General features: G+C 39.8%; 3 protein-coding genes and 2 non-coding genes across 5 annotated transcripts; all 5 read right to left on the reverse strand.

The window, feature by feature from the left end:
* Positions 1-39: 39 nt before the first annotated feature.
* Positions 40-5,542, reverse strand: cct6a (chaperonin containing TCP1, subunit 6A (zeta 1)). The gene is made up of 13 exons (XM_031735990.2): positions 5,313-5,542; positions 4,641-4,704; positions 3,871-4,005; positions 3,585-3,758; positions 3,256-3,359; positions 2,899-3,169; positions 2,409-2,491; positions 2,038-2,134; positions 1,779-1,926; positions 995-1,128; positions 748-850; positions 516-588; positions 40-440 (listed from the first exon to the last, which is right to left on the reverse strand). Exons 1-13 carry the CDS (start codon positions 5,447-5,449, stop codon positions 368-370), a joined length of 1,596 nt encoding a protein of 531 aa, XP_031591850.1. The 5' UTR covers positions 5,450-5,542; the 3' UTR covers positions 40-367.
* Positions 1,238-1,373, reverse strand: LOC116317309. The gene has a single exon (XR_004199243.1). It is a non-coding gene; the product is annotated as a small nucleolar RNA SNORA22 (small nucleolar RNA).
* On the reverse strand, positions 2,582-2,717 carry LOC116317308. The gene has a single exon (XR_004199242.2). It is a non-coding gene; the product is annotated as a small nucleolar RNA SNORA22 (small nucleolar RNA).
* Positions 5,543-6,188: 646 nt separating the features above from the next.
* On the reverse strand, positions 6,189-15,122 carry LOC116317285 (protein NipSnap homolog 2-like). The gene is made up of 10 exons (XM_031735999.2): positions 14,918-15,122; positions 13,662-13,789; positions 13,501-13,546; positions 13,288-13,382; positions 11,490-11,560; positions 10,435-10,575; positions 10,280-10,311; positions 9,692-9,786; positions 9,188-9,271; positions 6,189-7,521 (listed from the first exon to the last, which is right to left on the reverse strand). Exons 1-10 carry the CDS (start codon positions 15,007-15,009, stop codon positions 7,457-7,459), a joined length of 849 nt encoding a protein of 282 aa, XP_031591859.1. The 5' UTR covers positions 15,010-15,122; the 3' UTR covers positions 6,189-7,456.
* Positions 15,123-16,129: 1,007 nt separating this feature from the next.
* Positions 16,130-19,251, reverse strand: mrps17 (mitochondrial ribosomal protein S17). The gene is made up of 3 exons (XM_031736003.2): positions 19,128-19,251; positions 18,689-18,831; positions 16,130-16,663 (listed from the first exon to the last, which is right to left on the reverse strand). Exons 2-3 carry the CDS (start codon positions 18,809-18,811, stop codon positions 16,346-16,348), a joined length of 441 nt encoding a protein of 146 aa, XP_031591863.1. The 5' UTR covers positions 18,812-18,831; positions 19,128-19,251; the 3' UTR covers positions 16,130-16,345.
* Positions 19,252-19,820: the final 569 nt, after the last annotated feature.

Genomic DNA, 19,820 nt, shown 5'->3' on the forward strand with positions numbered 1-19,820 from the left:
GTTCGACTCATTAATTCTTCAAAGACATACAACCACATCTTTACGGAGCCAGGAAAACCTTTAATGGGTAGAAACAAAACTGAGAGGCAGAGGTCAGTGCTTTTAACAAAATCTCATAAATAAACCAATCATTTTAGAGGGAGGCGTTGACAAATTCATGGAAAATAAGAAAACAAACAAAAAAAAAACATGACTAGCATGACAATGATTTCTGACAGGCGCTGCGATGGATGCCGTGGATGTTTACAGCGGGCTGTCCATCAGACTGGGGGTGCTTCAGAGTGCCTACAGCGGGAACACGTTGACTGAACCTTTAGGTAAACAACTATCCCTGTGAGTATAACAGCTGCAGCTTCTTTAGGTGACTTTAACCTTTGAGAGAAGACATTCCAGCTCGCATGATCTCATCCACCAACAAGATGTTGCTTGCGATCACCGTGCTGTGAACAGAGACCTGTGTTAGTGACCAACGTGTGCGATACATCAGGGTAATTTAAAACATTCCTTCGTCTCACCATGAGTGAAGAAGCTGTTTCTTGACACTGTAATTATCCCACACGCCTGCTTCTCCTGCCACCATTGGTTCCCCTGCAAAGCAAAAGGTTAAAAGTAAAAAAACAAAGTTTTAAATTCTGCCAAATTATTGCCATTTAATAACTTCACATAGCTACAACAATTATAGAGTTTGACTCCAAACTTTAAAATGCAATCACTTCAGGATTGACTGATCGCTGCTGTGGTTCTCACCTGTGCTGAGGTCTACTCCAACTAGCTGTCCAGACTCTTTGTACTCTGTCTGCAGCTTCAGCAGGGTCTCCTGTGGGTCATAGCCAGAGTTCTGGGCCAGAACCTAAGAACAGAAAGATGGCATTTTAAAAACATCAGTACATTTTGATACAGGATGGATTGTAAGAAGGTGACAAATAATAGTGCAGCAAGAAACAAACAAGGTTTCTGTTAATAAAAATGATAGAGAAAATGAACTATTCTTTACCTTTGGGATGACTAGGAGAGCATCCGCAAACGCCTGGACTCCCAGCTGGGCTCTGCCTTTCACATTGGGTTTGTGTTTTACCAGAGCGTCTGCCACAGCAACCTCAAAGGCACCTGCACCGGAGACTACACTACCTGAAGACATAGAAAAATAAAGAGATATTTAGGAAAGCAAACAAATATGTCATATAAATTAACCCACTCGGGGAGGGAACCAGCTCTAATATTTAAAACAATTAGTGGAGTTTGTCCTGATCAGCTGAATACATGTAGGAGAGACTAAACTCTCCTAATGCAGAGGATAAGATCAGAATCACTGTAGCACAGACACTGGAGACCAGGGAGAGCCACGCTAGCATCCCTGGGTGTTCGCTGTGCAAATGAGACCAACTCTGTTTTCCTTCAAGGACAAATTAACCATCTTCAATTTCAGCTTGTTATCAACATAAAGAAAAAATGGATATTTTGACCTAAAGTTTGTCCACACAATATTTGGAAAAAGCCTAAAAGGACTTCAGAGTGTTGTTTCAAGAATGAATTTCTGCTTAAAGAATTCTAAAAAAGCTGATTTGTCTGCACACAGACATAAAAAAAAAAGTGTTAATTTGGTTAAAAAGGTAGCATTTTATAAGCCATACTAATGGTCAAGCAGAAAATCCAGTAGGATTAACTCAGATGGAAGAAAATTGCAGATATTCATCATCAACAAAAGATTATGTTAATAAATTTTTAGTAAAAGGATTTTAAAAAGTAAAATGAGCATATAGGAAATCTTCAGCTCTTACCATCTTCAATAGCGTTCTTTACTGCCCGCAGACCGTCCCTTACAGCATCTTTGATCTGTGTGAGGGTGTGTTTGTTGGGTCCCTTCACCAGCAGGGTAACTGAGCGAGGGTTTCCACACTTCTCGATGAACGTGTACTTCTCCTCTCCCTGCAAACAAGGTTGAAGCATTAATATCATTTTAATTTTAAAAAGTTTAAATTTCACAGTTTTTTGTGGACTGAAAGGTAAAAAACAGACCCCCCCCCAAAAAAGTCTCACCAGTGTGTGTTCATAAACCACGCCAGCATGTCCCAAGCATTCAGGTGTGAGGTCATCAACTGAGTTCATGGCGATGCCACCACAAGCGAGGGTGAGCCTGTCACAGGAACGACACACTGAGTGTAATTCAGCTTCTTATTATATGACTGACTGACAGCAGCTGGTAGTGTAAAGCAGCTGTGAACTGCAAGTATCACCTGTACAGGTGTGTCTGTGCCGATTTCACAACATAAAGCATGAGCTCATTTCAGCATGTTAAATCAAACAATTCAAAAATCTTCTATGAACTTTTATCGAAGTAATGTAATGTTTTGCTCATCTCAACTGTAGAACACCACCAACATTTATAACACTGAAAATATTTTCCTCACCTCTCCATGTTCCTCCTCTTTGCCCTCCGCAACCCAACAATGCCCTCTTTAGCAAGGGCGTCCAGGGAGAATGGGTCAATACCCTACACACACACACAGACACACAAAATAAAAAAGACATGCTTGAGACTCCAATTTACACTAATTAGTTCAGTAAATGTAAGCGATGTAAAGATTATCCTGATCCGCTGAATACATGTAGGGGAGGAAGAGACTCTCCTAATGCAGAGGTACAGATCAGAGTTACTGTAGCACAGACACAAAAACCAGGGGGAGCCATGATAGCATCCTTGGGTGTTCGCTGTGCATGTAGCCAGATTGGCTGGGCCATTTTCAGACAAAAGGCTTAGTGTTCATATGAAAACAAAGTCAAATTACAGGCCTGTGTCTTTAGTAGTACAAGCCACACTGAACTGAGTTTGACAGAATTCTTTTTTTTTTTTTACTTTAGCCTTTGAACTATGTTAACATCCGTCCTTTCCTAGCATACCTTCTGGTTAATGACAACAAAGCCCTTGTCCCCATTGGGACACACTTTGTTTTTCAAGGCGATAATCTTCTGCACGCGATCCTCGATGAACTTCCTTTCTGCAGCCACGAGCTTCTCCCTCTCATTAGCGCTCTTGTAGAAGAAGCCAGAGTTGACCTCGGTCTTCTCGTACTCCAAAGAGACGTTGCACGTCAGTATGTAAGCATCCTCCACCCTCTTCTTCATGTCTGGGTGCCGGGCGCCGTGGTCCAACACCAGACCCCTGATCAGCCTAAGAAATAACAAATCAGCATTTAGACTCCACAGTTAAGCACAGTCTTGTCTTATCCCCCTCTCCACCTCTGTATTTACACTTACTGTGTATCACAGTCGGTCTTGTGCTTCATCTCCATGATTTCCACCATGTACAAGTCAATGGGCTCAGTGGGTTTAGCGATGGCGAGCACAGCATCTACTACAGCCTGTAAACAGACAAGGTGATCACAAGCTAAATAAGTGACAGCTAAGATTGGAGAATAGAGAAGTGCACTCACAAGAAGCTACAGACTGCCGTAAAGGTTCAAGAGTAAGTAAGCCCTTAGGTCTGTGGCAACTTTGAAACATCAAAGTAATAAACTAATTGGCTATAAGGTAAAAACATCTAAGAAAACTATCACTGCTTTGTGCTCGATTCCCTCATGTCTCACCTCAGTGAGCAGGTCTGCCAGCTCTGCGTGGACCTTGGTCCTGAGAGAGGTGCGTGCGACGTTAATGAGGGTCTCTCTATCCATTTCCCGAGTCACTTTTACTTCCTCAAGAACAGCCAAAGATTTCTCTTTCGCTGCCTCAAAGCCCTCTGCAATGATTCTTGGATGAAGGCCCTGCAACAAGACATTAAAAGGGAGTTGTGGTTAATAAAAAAGATATCTACAATTCATTCACTAGAAAGACTGACATCCCAAATACAAACAAACACTGTGAACTATCTTGTACCTCTGAAATGTAAAGGTCAGCCTGCTTCAGCAGTTCGCCAATGATGAGGACGTTGGAGGTGGTACCATCTCCCGTGATGTCATCCTGTGCAGTTGCAACCTTGGCAATCAGCGATGCTGTAGGGTGCTGAATTTGCTGAAAGGGAAACAGGTTGGGGAAAATGTTATGGAAATCCTCATTCATGGGTAATTCAGGGCAGCGGTGCTAAACCCTACTAATTCATTATTAATTATTATGAATCCTCAATTGCATTACAATGTACTAAGTCTGCTTTGAAGGGCAAAAAAAAGGGTATTTCCAGCTGCTCCCTTGTTTCCCAAAGGGGTTCCCTCAACAGACAGATCTACAGGTTGAATAGGCACAGATTTTACACCGGATACCCTCCCATTAATCTGTACTTGGGATGGCATTAGGAGGATAGCAGGCTGTGTGCCCCGGTCAGCTGGTAAAGACTTCTGCGTTCAATTTTTTTTTTTTTACAATTTGGGTATGTCATAATGGTTAACAAATATATCAAATTATTAATGTGCACTGTGACAAATCAAATTAAGTCCAAACCTAAAGCACATCTATCCAGATATTTAAAGCTCAGTCAGATAACACCCTGCTGTTTAACTCATTGTGTTATTTGTTTTATTGTGAGAACAAAGGCTTAAGAGACATATACAAACATTTAGGGTGTGGTCACTCTCTGTGAATAGGCAGTACAGCACTAATATGACAGATCACAGACAGAAGATCCTCATTTTACAGCTCATCATGTCCCTTACCATCTCGTGTAGCAGGACGTTGCCATCTTTGGTCAACTTTATGTCTCCTGCACCGGACACCAGCCTGCAGATCCACAGAGACAGAAGAGGGTTAATATTTGTTACCTACACTACCTACTAGCGGCTTTTATTGCGATAATGCAACCTTTCGCCCGATTATGGTTTGCCTGCTTAAGAACTCAGATTATGGCTGTTAGCTTTTATTTATCCATTTCCTCATATCATCTACAAATCCCCAAGCAAATCTCTACCTGTAACTGAGTTATTCAGCCGCTCATCAGTATCTTTAGTTAGCGTTAAGGCTAAGCTTGTGGGCACGTTATACTTAGTACTACGACTTTAACCTGAACTGGCATGATCTGCTAACCGGCTGAAACTAGCATGCTAACGTTAGCTTTGTGGCTGTCAGAGCGGATCATGACGATGACTGGGCAGGGCAACGAGTGCCGGGAAAATCCGCTAACCGTTTAGCGATGGCAGGCCTCAATTGAATTTAAGTGTGTTTTGGACAGATACTCTGTAATAAAGAGTGGGTGGTTTCCAGTTTTCAGACACATAAACTTTGGTGGCGACACACCGCTATCTGTTGCAATGCTAAACCGGTGAATTACGGCTAACGTTAGCGAGTTAGCATAGCACGCATGCTGCACAAAGAGCTCCGGCGGCACTCACATTTTCATGGTCCCCTTCGGTCCCAGGTTGCTTCTCAGCACATCCTGCAGCCCTCGGGCGGCACTAATGTTAACAGCCAGGGCGGCCTGGGCTCTGGCCACCTCTGCTTTGGGGTTTAGCGCTTTTACGGCAGCCATAGCGCAGCACAACCAGCGAAGTACAAGTAAAAAGTCTCGCCGGTAGGGAGTCCACGCTACTAGGGCTCGGACGCTCTCGAAAGGGGAGTCGCTTTCCAGAAGGCTCCAACACGTGTTCTCATGCTGCATTTAGGGGTCAAGCCGACGCTGGGACATTCCGCTTTTACAGCTATTACAACTGGTCCACACCATGATATATCCGTGCAGAAAAGTCATTACATTTTTTCCCAACCATGGAAATTATCGCGTTAGGTTGACTCGGCTTCTCCAGAAGAAACGTTAGAACACCTTCAAGGCAACAAAGTAAGATCATTTGTTTTCCGATTGTTTTCCGAAGCAAATCATAGTAAAACTAAACAATGTCCTGAATATAAGTTGCAACTTTTTGCGTGAAACATATTTAAATTATATATTTAAAATAACTCCCGTGTGTGTGTGTGTGCTGTATTTCCAGACATTGGTGTTTAGGGTGTGACTTATGTTGCCTTCATGGTGTGAGGGAAATCTTGTCAATGCTCGGCACTCATGCTGCAAAATAAGGAGAGGATGGATTCAGTCGGAAATTTTAAACATGTTTTTAAACTATTGCTATTATTTTTAAGCCGTACCATTTTATATAGTAGCATGACGCTTTCTTCAGCATACAAAATTAATATGCATGTTTAATTTTTTTAAATGCTGAAGAAAACAGAAAATTGTGGTCTGACAGTCAAAAATCAACCCATGACAAACAGGAGACTTAATTTTTATCAGAAGTTTAATTAAATATGTACAACTAATCTTATTAAAGCACTGCATTTTACAATTTATCACACAAGATACGACTCTCCTGTTCACAGGTTTATCAACACCCGCTGGGTAATAGAAGACCCTGCACATTCAGATTCAGGAGGGTCTGTATCTACGGTTTGGCCAATAATCCCACTATGTATATCTACAGTCCGCCCATTTAAAAAGAAAAAAAAAGAAAGAAAGAAAACATTGATCTTAGTCAGAGCATACAATCACCCAGACATTATCTACTTGATATAGGGAAAGGCCAAACTTGTCAGTAAGTGTACAGCAGGCTGTATTGTAAATACAGATTAGTTCCGCTGGATTCAAAAACATGTCTTCTCTCTGAAAGAGGCGTGTGTGTCATATGTCACAGTTTGAAGAATCAGGAGTTGTGGTCAGTTTAAAATAAAAAACAAAAAAAACAAGGCAAATGATTCAAATTCAGCATTCATGATTCTGGTGAGACTAAAAACGATGAGCTGGCAACTTGTGTGCATGTTCATTACAGTATTGTTGACAGGAATTGGTTCATCCAGTCAAATTATTCTGAAAGGAGTAAACACCAAGTTGGCTGGATCGAAGCTGTGCAACAAAGGAGGAGTGGACAATAGGAACTTGGAGTGAGATTGTGGCTCTGAAACACAGACCAAAACCTGCAACTTAGCTTTAGTGCTCATTTTAAAAACACTGAACTTTAAACTGCAGGTTTATCTCTGTGAAACTGACCACTCAATATGTTTTTTTAAGCCATGTGATTTTGACAGTGAGCTACCGTGAGCTCACATTTTCTGCTGTAAGACACTGGTGATCGTCATTTTGTTTCAGGACTTTAAAATCATATTAAATTTTCTTGTACATTTAAAGATATTTTTCAGGCCCTGTGACCAGCACACAAACAACAAAGAAAGGAAAAGAAAAGAAACAAAATGACAGACAAGACATTTCAAACACTCTTTAAATGACAGAAAGGGAAGAGGAGTGTGCCCCCAAATCATAAACACACCACATTAATAGGTCAGTAACACAGTAACTGCTGTAACAGGTACAGTTTTGGTGACAATCATTTTGACCTCATCATCCAAACAGAAAAGAAACCAAAAGAAAGGAGACAAGATTGTGTTGATGTTGAGCCGATTTCCCTGGCAGTGCACACTTTGATGGTTGGTTACACTCTCGACAGATCAGTGTAATAGTTGCAGTGGCGGCTGGTGGTCCCCCAGGTGTTAGTAGTTACTTCAAGGGCGAAGTCTTCATGGGAATCATTATTCTAGACTCCATGTGCTGAATAAGAGGGACTGTGGGATGAAGAACAAACAACAGTCTTAACAACAAATTTCCAACAGGGAACACAACTCTATCTCATTTAAATTTGCCAATGTTTCATGAATTTATAGCTAGAGTTCTTAGTTTTATTCATTTTATTTTATTAAGGCCTGAGTTGGTGTAAGTTGTAACTTCCTATTGCTAAATCAATCCTTCATAGATTCAGGCATCAGAGAGACATTGAAGTAGAATTTATTGTGCCACATTTGTGTCCATTTGTGTAGGTATGAACAAGTGAAGAATTACGAGTATGTAATCTACAGACATGCTTGTGTGGAGTCCTCCAATGAAAAGGAAGGCATGAATCCCAAAGGTGATGAAAAGCAGGCTTGAACAGGAAAGGGAGAGACACTGAAGCTCTGTATGTTATGATTTCAGTCTTCTCCACAGCATGAGCTTAAAGCTAAAAGCATTAACTAAAACACAAACAAGAATAACTCAGAGCAGCTGTTGTTTATTCCACATATTTGTAACACAGCCCACTGGTGAAAGTCTGCAAAGCTCTATGTACAACCAACACACAGTAACCCTGCCGGTCACTTTAGAGCAGAGGTGGGCAATTCATTTTCCCAAGAACCTTTACAGCAATAACAAGTTTTAGTGGCTAAAATGTCCAGTGAATGAACGCAAAAGTAACTCACTGACACCATTGTTCCTGCTCCCTGATGTAGACTTTGGCTGTAGCTGAATAGTCAGTTTTTCATTGGGAAGCTTCCTAACAGGGAGACTTCATTGCCAGCTAAGAGGCTGCATTTTCTAAACACTAAAGAAAGATGTTACAGTGCTTCTATACCTCATGCAGCTGAGGATATACACTGGCATTAATGACGTTTAACATAATTCAGTTTGCAGTATTGCCAGCATTTAGGGTTAACATTAATTCACATAAAACATTATTAAAAGGTAGCTGTCACACTGATCAACTCTTCAGCAGGAAGAGATGATGTGAGAAGAAAGCAGCTAAATAAAAAAACTGTTTTATCACAAAGTTGTCTTTGTTTATATGATCTGTAGCAAACACAGTAATGACACAACAGGATGAAGTATTAAAGATGTGCTTTTTGCAATTCACTTTTAGATTATAGCAGTTTCAATGCTGCAAAGCCAAGTCAACAGCATCTACTGACACACTGCAGGCACTTTAGTGCAACCTGAGTCTCTTTTCCTATGTCCTTATGTGGTCTGCTTTACTGTTTTCCTTGACCTCATGATGCCTTTTCTCCCAGTAAAGCGATTATAAAAAAGACACTTTGTAAAAGGTAAGTTTCTTTTCTGTAGGATTGCACCTATTGTATCTTTTTAAAACACACCTTTAGTTTCTGAAAATCCATTACTACCAAGGTGTGTTAAAAAGTCAATACTTCCAGCATTTGAAGCGTTGAGAAGAGAATATGGTTACAGTCTTTTTTTTTTTATTCTATTCTTGATCGATAATTTATAATAAACTGTTGGCAGCTTGGGTTAATCCGAGCTTAAATGTCTGAAATCAATATTCTGATTTAAGATTAACATGACACAAACATGGATAATAGATATAAAACACATTAATTTTAATGTTTTATGCCCACAACAGAACAACAAGACTCTGCACTTACAGTAACAAAACTTGTATTAAAGCAGTATCAGACTGAAACCTACCTGTGTAATAAACAACCTCGTCCCAGCCGTCACGCTGCCAGGCTGCATTTCTGGTGTCTTCTCTGGACTGCAGGTCTTTGTAAGCTGGAAAGAAACACATTCAAACTCATTGAGTAAAAGCTGTACATTGAGAGTAACATCCTCCTCTCTGCCCCTTAATGCTCTCCAGTCGCTATGGTAATGCGTAAATAGTTCTTTCAAAATAAGACACACAACTACAACATGGGGAAAGACCCAGGGAATCCGAGTTAACGATAAAAACCCTGAAAACCACAAATTTCACACTTGAGCGTAAACTCACGCGGCCCGGTACCAAACTACTCACGGACCGGTACCGGTCTGTGGCCCGGGGGTTAGGGACCGCTGTTTTACATCTAAAATGCATGTGTTAAACACTACACTATTTAGTAGGTTACCAAAAATATGTACATACATTTGGATTTGTAGGTGACCTAGATAATCTTTGCAGCATTTTTCTTGAATGATCCTGGAAACTCGTCTTACCCCATAAGTGGTGAACTGTGTACAGACTTCCAATCTGAGAGAAAAAGCCTCCCACCGCCTCTTGGTTCTGCTGGCGAATCTCAATAGCCCGAGCCCTGCACAGCACCAAAGACGTTACACAAAACAGCTTCTAAAAAGAGTGGCAGTAATTAAAACACCACAGCATCCACCAATACTCCGCTCATTCCAAGTCAGTACATCAAATTTCAGTTTTAAACTATCAGCATTGTCATCATCTTTCCTGCATGTTTGGTTTTATATAATTAACAATAAAAATTTCATAGTCAAAATCAATTTAAATCCAACAGATAAATATATTAACATATATTAAATGAAGGCCAGACAGTTAAAGATGTATTATTATTATTATTATTATGTGGTCATGCTCAGGAGTCATGCATAAATTTTGTGGTCACAAAGTACCACCGACTCATATTCACCTGCAACAATGTGTGAAACCAACAAAATAGCAGTGAGGAACTTTTTAGATTGTAGCTACAAGATTATTACAAAGGGAACTATAGCTCACATGGTTATCCCCCACAACTGTGGCTCAGATATTACATGAAAAAGAAAGTTGTGCCTTACCAGTAATTTCCCCATTCAATCATTGTCCCTGGCTGAGAAAAAGAAGGTAAAGATCATGTTCTTTACATGTACCGCAAAAAACAAAACACTCCCCCCCAAAACCCAGACTTACAGAGGGAGGAGGACCAATTTTGTAGTTCATAAAAGAGAGTTACCCTGAGTTGATATGATCGGAGCTCATAGATGTTGGGTCCTGGACGAGGGACGGGTTCGTTCCAAAAACTGAACTCCAGCAGCAGCTGGTTCCTACGAGACAGCAGCATCTTCCCCCTCTCATTCCTGTACTCCATAAACTTCTACAGCAATGACAAATAAAAGACGCACAGCGCTCAGAAAATCTGACTCAGCTAAAATAACTGCCAAATATATTTGCATTCATATTGTTCGACTGTTAAGTCTGATCAGGATCTAGACAATGAAAGTCAGCTAGTGTGCATTCAGACAATTTAAGTGAAAGAAAAGACCTTTTTACCTGGATTAATAAAAATATATATAAATCACCTTTTCTGAGAAGGTATAATAAGAGGATAGAGATATGCAGAGAATACATATATATGGCATTTATGGTTATATATCTAGTGTATACACTTCTAAATTGCCATGTGGTACTTAATGTATGCAGTGTTGTTAGAAAGTGAGCGAGATGAGTAAATTGTCTGGGCAGATTAACAGTAGTATGTATTTACTGATTAAAGTTTGTGGAATTGTGCAAATTAAAGTCATGAGGTTTGCCAAAGGACACTTGGTAAAGGGACTGTCACAGATGTGCACTGTTCCTGCACAAAACCTTTGCGCAGCCTCTTGTTTACATGTGGTAGCTGTATTCTGTCACCAGGGGGCAGTGCCACAAATATGTGAAACAGGTTGATTTACTTTGTAATTATCTGACATATCAGCTCATGCTCTTCAATGTGGGAGGAACACATTCTTACAAGCCACTTACTTTATTTTATCTGCAGGGTTTTCCAAAAACTAAGAAAAAAAAACACATTTCTGAAGATTAAACCTGCAGCATGAATCATCTGTTCATTAACACTTTCCTTCTTCAAAGCATGATTCTGTAAATAATCTTTACAGATTACTGGAAACATTAAAGATGAAGATGGAAGGAAAATGTCACGTGGGTCTAGCTAGATGGGTGCACTGCTGGAAACATTGGCCTACAGATCACCAACGGCCAGTGGGCTTAACTAATCAGAGCACCCGTTACCTTATTCTGCCTGAGTTTGTTCATGACTTCGGTGAGAGCCGGGTATCCTCCCCGATATCTCCACAGGTGAACTAGAATAGAAGGAGCAGAAGAGCCAAAAATAACGTAGCTCTTAAATAGATCTTGTTGTGTTTTTTTTTCTGGGCAAGAGTTTTTCACAATAGCATCTGTGGTTAGACCTCCCTCTGAACCACCCGTGATTGTGGAGCATGATGGGATTCAGTCTATACAGCATGAATCTCCAGTCCATTTCTGTGTATACATGTGAAAGACATCATGTCATCTTACCACTACAATTACATTTTAGAAAAAAGAAAAATTCTTAATTTCATAAAGTGAAAAAAATGAACATGGCACTAAGATAGTGTATGTTAGTGCCATGTTAGTGCCATGTTCATTCACTCCCCCAGTCACTTTATTAGATACACAGGGTTAGGGTTAGGGTTGTGACAGCATCACATAGTTGCTGCAGACTAGTCAGCTGCACATTTATGATGAGAAACTCTCTTTCCACCGCATCCCAAAAGTGCTCTACTGGATTGAAATCTGCTGACCAGTCTTTGTAAACCTAGAGATGGGTGTGTGGGAAAATCCCAGTAGATCAACAGTTTGTGTGTTGTGTGTGGCACCAACAGCTATGCCACATTCAATGACACTTAAAACACATTTCTTCCCCTTTCTTGACCATGTTTGCATGCCTAAGTGCACCGAGTTGTTGACATATGATCAGCTGATTAAATATTTGAGTTAATGAACAGCTGAACAGGTCTACCTAATAAAGTGGCCACTGAGTGCATTTAATACGTGTAGTATCTCGGAAAATATTAAAAGAAACAATTCTAATGTTTATCTTCCCATTAAGCTAAATGCCTTTTATCTGCTAGTTCGAGAATTAGCATCAGACTGCAAAGCAGGAAAAAAAAATCCGAATTCAAAGACCAAATTTCCAAATCTGAATACAAAACACAACTATGACTATCAGACTGAGCCAAAAGGGACAGCTACAAGCTAGAAACATAGCACCATATACTGTAGTGTTCACATGCTGAAGGTTTACTGATGCAACCTTTCAGAAAACCTTTCCTGACACTGCCAACATTACAGCTCTGTAACACTAGAGAGGGCCCACAGCTGGGGAACGACAAATGTCACCACTTGGACAAAATGGAGAGCAGCCAGGAAAAAGTTCAGTTCAGTCTCAGCTATAATTAACTGAAATAGAAAAGCTGAGAGAGGAGAAAAACCACAGTGCCTTTAAGTAAGATCTGTTTTTACACCAAGATAACAGCATAGTTTGAAAAATCCACCACACCTCAGCAAGACTATCCTGCTGTACAACTTGATTTAACGTAAACATGTACAGTTTCTCCTTAATCAATGAGGCTCACGATCAAGAGGTCAAATAATTTGCATCTTGTAGAGCTTAAAGCAACAATATTGATTATAAAATGAGTCTGAGGATTGCATGAAAATGCTGGATTTATTGATTTAAAAAAAAACCCAAAACAACATATCTCAAGTCTATATCCATAAACTGCTTATTCTGAAGAATCAACTACAAGAAGCACATTCAAAAGGCTAGAACTACAGCAGCACCTGGTAAATAATAGTCATGATGAACATTGTTCTCATTTTTACCTTCTAGTAATATGTTTGTGAGATTTCAATCTAATGTTTCCTCTTCTAAAGAGGAGGTTGAGCTTTGACGAATAACCAGATTGAATGGCCTCAAATAATTCACCTCGCTGACATTTAAATACAAAGTCTGGTATAACTCGGGTATGGTGGATGTTCTTACCTGCCTGATCCTGCTCCCCATACCATGTGTTCCAGGTGCCTACAAGCTCACAGGGGTATTCAGGGTCAGTGTGAATGGAAGGCAAGACGTCCTCACTGAAGACATGGACAAAAAGGAAAAAAAGTGTAAAAATGCAAAATATCTGACGTACTGGTTGCAAAAAAGAGCTCTGATGTGACATCTGAATTAAGCTAACACAGCAAAGACTCATACCAAAGTTGATTGTAAGCATCAAGGCACTCAGGCTTGACATTGTGAACTGCAACAAAAAAGAACACACAAAACATGAGTAGATAACATGATCAAACAGATTTCATGGGTTTATTAACAGTTGTGGTAATCATTAACTGTGTCCCACTGCGAGCAATACATACACTGTATTTTGTACAGGTTGTTGTCTTCTTTTTTGGCAAGCAGGTGAGAGTGAGCATCTTTTCTGGGGATGACTTTTCTAACAAAAAGGGATTTGAACCAGCTTTCATCACCAACATTTGAGAGGCTCCTGTGGTGAGATTAAAAAAAAAAAAAGTTGGATACAATCAACATTTCTTTGGCTACACAATGCAGCATTTAAGTACCAACAAAAGCAAAGCTCCCCTAATAATCCAACCCTGTTTCCTTCTATTCTGTATTGTATTTCTCTGTGAACGTCTGATATATATAGTCTGGTGTTAAACCTCTAACTGCTGCTTTATCAGTCCAAGTCTCAAAAACACAGATGTGGACAGGCTATATTTAATGATACCGTTACTGTCTTGTTATGAAATATGCAATGTAAAAAGTGAACGAGGTCAGTTTTACTGCAAGAGCCAGCGGTGTAAACTAGTAAATGGCGACTGAAGAAAAGGTGCAAATCTTTTTTTAGCCCAGCCAACCTATGCATTCCAGAGGTCAGCAGCACAAAAGGCTGTAGGGTCTACAGACAGCACAAAACCCTGAGATTAGTCTGCACTGACTTTAATCAGCCTTCCCACATTTTCTGGTAACGTACTCGATCTACAAGTGCCAACAGGCAGCACGTGTAGCGGCTGAGCTTGACAGGAAACAGTCCACCGATTTTCCAAATAATGCACCAAAAAAAAAAGACATTAAAACACAGTTAAGTGTCACACTGTAGTCAGTTTTATACAAATCTCTGCCTTTCAAATGGAAATAACAGCTTAATTTAGGCCGCTCAGCTGCTGCAGCGAGGAAACTGAATCGTCCAGTGACCAAAACAAGCACAGCTGTGCAGCAATTCAATGCATTTTGACCTTGAAGTTGAATTCAGTTTAAGACTCGGCTGTAAATTTTTAATCATTTCTTCAAACCAAGTCTATAAAAGCACGCATGGCATCATAAATCAGACTCTGACGATTGTTAGGACAAGTTGCCTCGCTGTTTATTTTAAAAATCGTGGGGGTAACAATCAATGTTAGCAGAAAGTTAGCAAGTTTACAGCTACATGGCTAATGCTAGCTACGTTACACAGAGATGTAAACGTAGCGAACGTCCTTACGTTCCCTTTAGCGTTAGCTTAGCCGCCTAGCAGCCCGCACTTTGTCATTGGGGCTACACGAGCAGAAGTTTAATGACTTTTAAGCAAGATTTATGCACCTGCACAGATAAACTGTATATAGAAGAGTCTAACCTGAGGGCGACGTTCACCGGGCTGCTCGCATGAAGCACGCTTCTCGTCTGTTTGAGGCCTCTACCCACTGTTTGAAGGACTTGGGTCGCCATCTTTCCTCGAAAGCCGTGTGGCGGTTGCTGGAGGCTGCAGCCGCAGTCCGGTTCCCGCAGGAGCTGACGTTACTCACGGGAGCGTGACCCCGAGTCAGAACCGAGAGTACCGGAATCACTTGTGGGGTGATTTAAAGCACGGATATTAACACAGCTTAATACAAAACACGCAGAGTTCGCTGTTGTTGGATTTATATAAAGTTCTCATAGTTTTGGGGGCTTTGATCAGTCCGCCTGCTGAGCTTGTATTTATAATCTGCATATCCCCATTACTTAAAAGTGAACAGTTTTTACCTAAAAATTTCATTCACTGCACCTTTGTATAACAATAAACAGTCAGGACAGCTCCGTCAGTAATTAGACCAGACTCACTTACAGAGCACCACTCACTGGAATCACCCCTCACCACATCCGGATCATCCCTTTACACACCCCTGCATACAATTTTTTTTCAGATTATAAAGTGCATATTATTTATAAATGCAATTTGCACTACTCTCTTAAACAATCTCCCTCTTACTTTTAATTCTTCTTTAACACAATTTTGATTTTTATAGTTTTTTTAAATCACCATTGTATACATAAAAGTTGTGCACTATCTCAGTCTAACCCTTTATTGACCATGGGCCCACCAGCGGGCCCATTTTACAGGTAAATTTGAAGGGCTGCACCTATTGTACTTAAACCATTATTTATGTAAACTATTATTATTTACAATATTATCATTAACTATTATTTCTTCTGTATCCCGCTGATGTAACATAATAATTTTCCTTGTTGGGTCAATAAAAGTCATTACAACTTAACTTAATGCTCCAAAGTACCTTATATTAAATGGAAAATGAAGCAGCCAAAGCTTTTGCATGTTCTATGATAATACCATGCCAAATGTACATTTTTGTATTCACACACCTGATATCTACTTTGTCAGATTTAATTGAATACCATAACGGCATTTATTTTTTCCTCCCTCCTCTTTCTTTGTCTCTTGGATGGGTCCTCAACTGTACATGGGCCCCTGGGCACATGCCCAGAATGCCCATTGGACAATCCAGCCCAGGCCTTCACCTTTTGATTATAATATATTTCTAACCTGGATAACAGACACGAGTACCTTGCATGACATTGTTCGTTTGCGATGTTTTATTTTGCAAATTCCTCTGAAAGGTGTCCACAACCTAAACAGGTAACGAGGAAGTTATATTTAGTCTCTTTACCCATACATGTACAGCAAAGATTCTCAGTTTATAAACATAAATTCACATTAACACTTGAAACACAAGCATTGTAGAGAGACAAGTAAGCTGATATTACTGCATGAAATCACAGTTTTCTGTCATGAAGTGGGAGTTTGTGCCAGTGGGGAATCGGCTGCACTGGGGGCAGCAGAGATGTTGAGCTCCTGCAGTTTCTCTAATAGCGTCGTCTCCTCCTGAAGTGGAAGGTCTGTTAGGGGCTCCACAAATTCAGTTCCTGCAACCCTCTTTCCTGTTAGGGGGTCAACCACTCGGCCAACTTTATACACGACCTCTGACAGTTCATGCTTCACGTGTTTGCTTCTGGGCTCAGGCAGAGCCTTGAGGAGGACAATATCTCCCACAGTGCACTGTTGCAATGCATCATGGGCAAAGTAAGTCTTCCTTTTGTTGTAGTACTACAGGAGAAAAAGAGACAATATCAGAGTTATTTAAATATAAATTCATAAATGCTTGAACTTTTATGCCCAGAATTCCTAGTTGGATCCAAGTGGCAGAAAGCTGACACTTTTGTGGCCCGAGGCTCCCGTCTCTGCTTTTTGCAGATGATTTGGTCTTTCTGGTTTATCAGGTAGTCGCCTTCAGCAGAAATGTGCTGAAAAGTCACTGAAACATGGGACAGTGGACCTCACCGTCCATGTAAAGGCATAAAAACAACATTATGTCCATTATAAACAAATAACCGTCACCATGTGTGCCTCTTGGATTACATAAAGAATAAATTGCAAGGCTCTAAGTTTTCTTAATGACAAAAAAGAAAAAACAGAAGTCCTTGTTTGTACCCCGGACATAATTGTGTCTAATGTCATGAAATCTCCAAGTTCTCTTGAAACATTTTAAATCATCAATCTAGAACCTCAATTGATGCCTTTATTTTATTGTATTTGGATTACTTTAATTCATTGTTCATTTGTCTAAGCAAAGCCTCCTGGGACCGATGAGAGGTTGTACAGAGTGCCGCTGGGAGGCTTTTGACTAAGTGACACTGTTGCCAACCCGGCTGCACTGGCTCCCCATTAACTCTGGAGTCCACTTTAAGATTCTGGTTTTGACTTATAGAACTCTGCATGGACAAACTCCACTGTACAACAAAGAACTTTTACATCTATACGTTCCCAGGAGGTCATGTGACCAGGATGTGTACAGAGTATCAAATAATTCTGAGAACTAAAGAAGAGGGAGCTTTTGCAAAACTATCCTGCACTCTCTGGAACTCTTTCCTTCTGAGTTTGAAATCTTTGGATTTGGTGATCTCTCTTAAAAAGCACCTAAAAATAATCTTTTCAAACTTGTTTTTTGGGAAACTTGTTTTTATGTTCAAGCACTTTTGTTTAGAAGCACTTTGTGACAATATCTTGACAAGTAAAATTTTGGTTACTGACTAATAGTTATTTGGAGCTCTATGTCTCTCCTCTGCATCCATGCTAGTTCTGACTCACAATAGCACTGTCATGCTCTTAACTCTGGTCACATGACCAATTACACTCTGTATACAACAAATCTTACATAATGGCCACAGCATTTTAATCAAAATATTTTACAGAGGTATACTTAAGTCAAACTTTTATCAGTGTTGCCATTTTAATATCTTATTTAATATACTTTTAATCTTTTTTTAAACGCTGTGTTGAGTCAAATCAACATGAATTTATATCTGAAACATCATCTCTGAGAAAGTTACACTGCATTTCAGCATTACTTCTAATCTATCCAATCTCTAATTTCCTTAGAAGCTTGCATTACAGCAACATTATGCACTGGTGCAACGAGATGTACAACAAATTTTGGTAAATGAGAAAAAAGAACTTTGTGAAATAAATAAATAAAAACTAAAATACCTCTATGTTTAAAGCAATGAAAAATAATGAAACAAATGGAATGTTTTGCCATATAAAACTCAATTTTGTTGAAAACACTGACATTTTCGTAAATGAATTAAAAGATACTACATCATGGAGTCAATAGAGCAAAGCCTCAGATCCTCAGCATTGCTCCTAAGTCCCAACTCAAGAGTAATGCCAGTGATCTACTCATTTCCTCTGACAGCATGCAATGAGTCTGACTTGCATAACGTCACCAGAACAGGTATGCGAAGCCATTTTCGGACATCCACAGCCTTCAAAAATAACATCAACAGTATTGGCTCACTCCCACACACATCTGGTATGCAAAGCTGTCCGTCTAAACACCTGCATAGGGGTATAATCTCTCCCTAAAGGTATCTGAGCCTTTTCTCTTCAGGGCCCTTTAGCTGTGGACACCATCTTTAAAAAGGCTTTTCTAATATTTTTGTTTTTACTCTGCTCTCCAACAACCTGTAATAGTTTCCTTCTGTACTTCATTTACTCTGTAGCTTAACAGGCCCATGTTAAAGCACTTAGACTCTTATTTTATAAAAGCTGCTTAATCTCCTAAAGGCTCACCTTGAGCAGGTAAGGGTCCAGCACCAGCCTGGTAACTCTCACTTTGGCAGTTTTGTGCATCTTGGTCCCGATGACTCTGCCGATGATCCATTTGGCATGGACTGATGCGTGCTTGACTGACATCCTGCAAAGCTTTACTCAACCTGCAGAAACAAAATATTATCAACCCTGACGTCATTATATACTGATGAGCCTCAACTTAAATTTAATCAATCTAAAGACACGTTCAGTTACAGTTTGACCGGATAAAACCTCTGAGCCGACAACTGTACTAACAATTTGAGTCAACGTAAAATAGCCGCTACACGGTTAGCCTTCTCATGTTAGCATTAACTTAAAGATACATTCTTATAAAAAAAAAAGGTCCTAAAAATAAACTGATGTAATTCGGCAAGAATACGAAATACCACTGAAAATAGACAATACAAAATTAACTCACTACAACTACGGGAAAATATCATCAGAAGGTCATACAAGCTCCTCCATGCTGTTCAGTTCGGCTTGTTTCGTGACGTAAACTACGGCTAGTAACGAGGGACACCGACAACAAGCGTATGCTAATGTGTATGGAAGCTTGTTTCTGACACTGGAAAACGAATATTCTTTGCCACTAAGTCAAAACCTCGATTTATCGACTCAAACTTCTGACCAAATATCTTGAAATTAAAAAAATAACGTAAAACGTTATTAAGGACAACATAGAAAATCAACACAAACAAATATTATTTTCAGCGGCGGAAACAAGCTTCCGTATTTACGTCCTTCACGATTAGTCACAATTTTCTGTTTTAATTTCATATTACTTTATTTTTGTGTAATTGCTTTTATTAAACGTTCTCTAGGACTGAATGTGTTTACTTAAATATATTTTTGTATCTTTTAATGAATAACCTACAACCAACAACACCTCATAAATCATTTACAATTAAGTGTTCCAACAAGACAATGACCTAAAACACACATCAAAACTGGTTTTGGAATGGATAAAGCTGCCTAATAATAAACGTCTCAACAATACTGAAAATTTGTGGATGTGCGTCAGGAAACAAGTTATTTAAATGAACTCCAGTCATTTAACCAAGAAGAATGGTCAAATATCCAGCCACAATTATAAGCAAAAGTGTCAGGTCAA

This window comes from Oreochromis aureus, linkage group 10, assembly GCF_013358895.1.
Source record: "Oreochromis aureus strain Israel breed Guangdong linkage group 10, ZZ_aureus, whole genome shotgun sequence".
NCBI lineage: Eukaryota > Metazoa > Chordata > Actinopteri > Cichliformes > Cichlidae > Oreochromis > Oreochromis aureus.

Coding starts and splice junctions, on each gene's coding strand:
- cct6a (XM_031735990.2), bottom strand. CDS start 5,449: ATGGCTGCCGTAAAAGCGCTAAACCCCAAAGCAGAGGTGGCCAGAGCC. Junction 1,927..2,037: donor TGGTTTATGAACACACACTG/GTGAGACTTTTT, acceptor CCTTGTTTGCAG/GGAGAGGAGAAGTACACGTT. Junction 589..747: donor TGGAGTAGACCTCAGCACAG/GTGAGAACCACA, acceptor TTTGCTTTGCAG/GGGAACCAATGGTGGCAGGA.
- LOC116317285 (XM_031735999.2), bottom strand. CDS start 15,009: ATGGCGACCCAAGTCCTTCAAACAGTGGGTAGAGGCCTCAAACAGACG. Junction 10,576..11,489: donor ACAAACTCAGGCAGAATAAG/GTAACGGGTGCT, acceptor TCATTGCTGTAG/AAGTTTATGGAGTACAGGAA. Junction 9,787..10,279: donor ATTGAATGGGGAAATTACTG/GTAAGGCACAAC, acceptor GGTGCTGTGCAG/GGCTCGGGCTATTGAGATTC.
- mrps17 (XM_031736003.2), bottom strand. CDS start 18,811: ATGTCAGTCAAGCACGCATCAGTCCATGCCAAATGGATCATCGGCAGA. Junction 16,664..18,688: donor TGGACCCTTACCTGCTCAAG/GTGAGCCTTTAG, acceptor TTTCTCCTGTAG/TACTACAACAAAAGGAAGAC.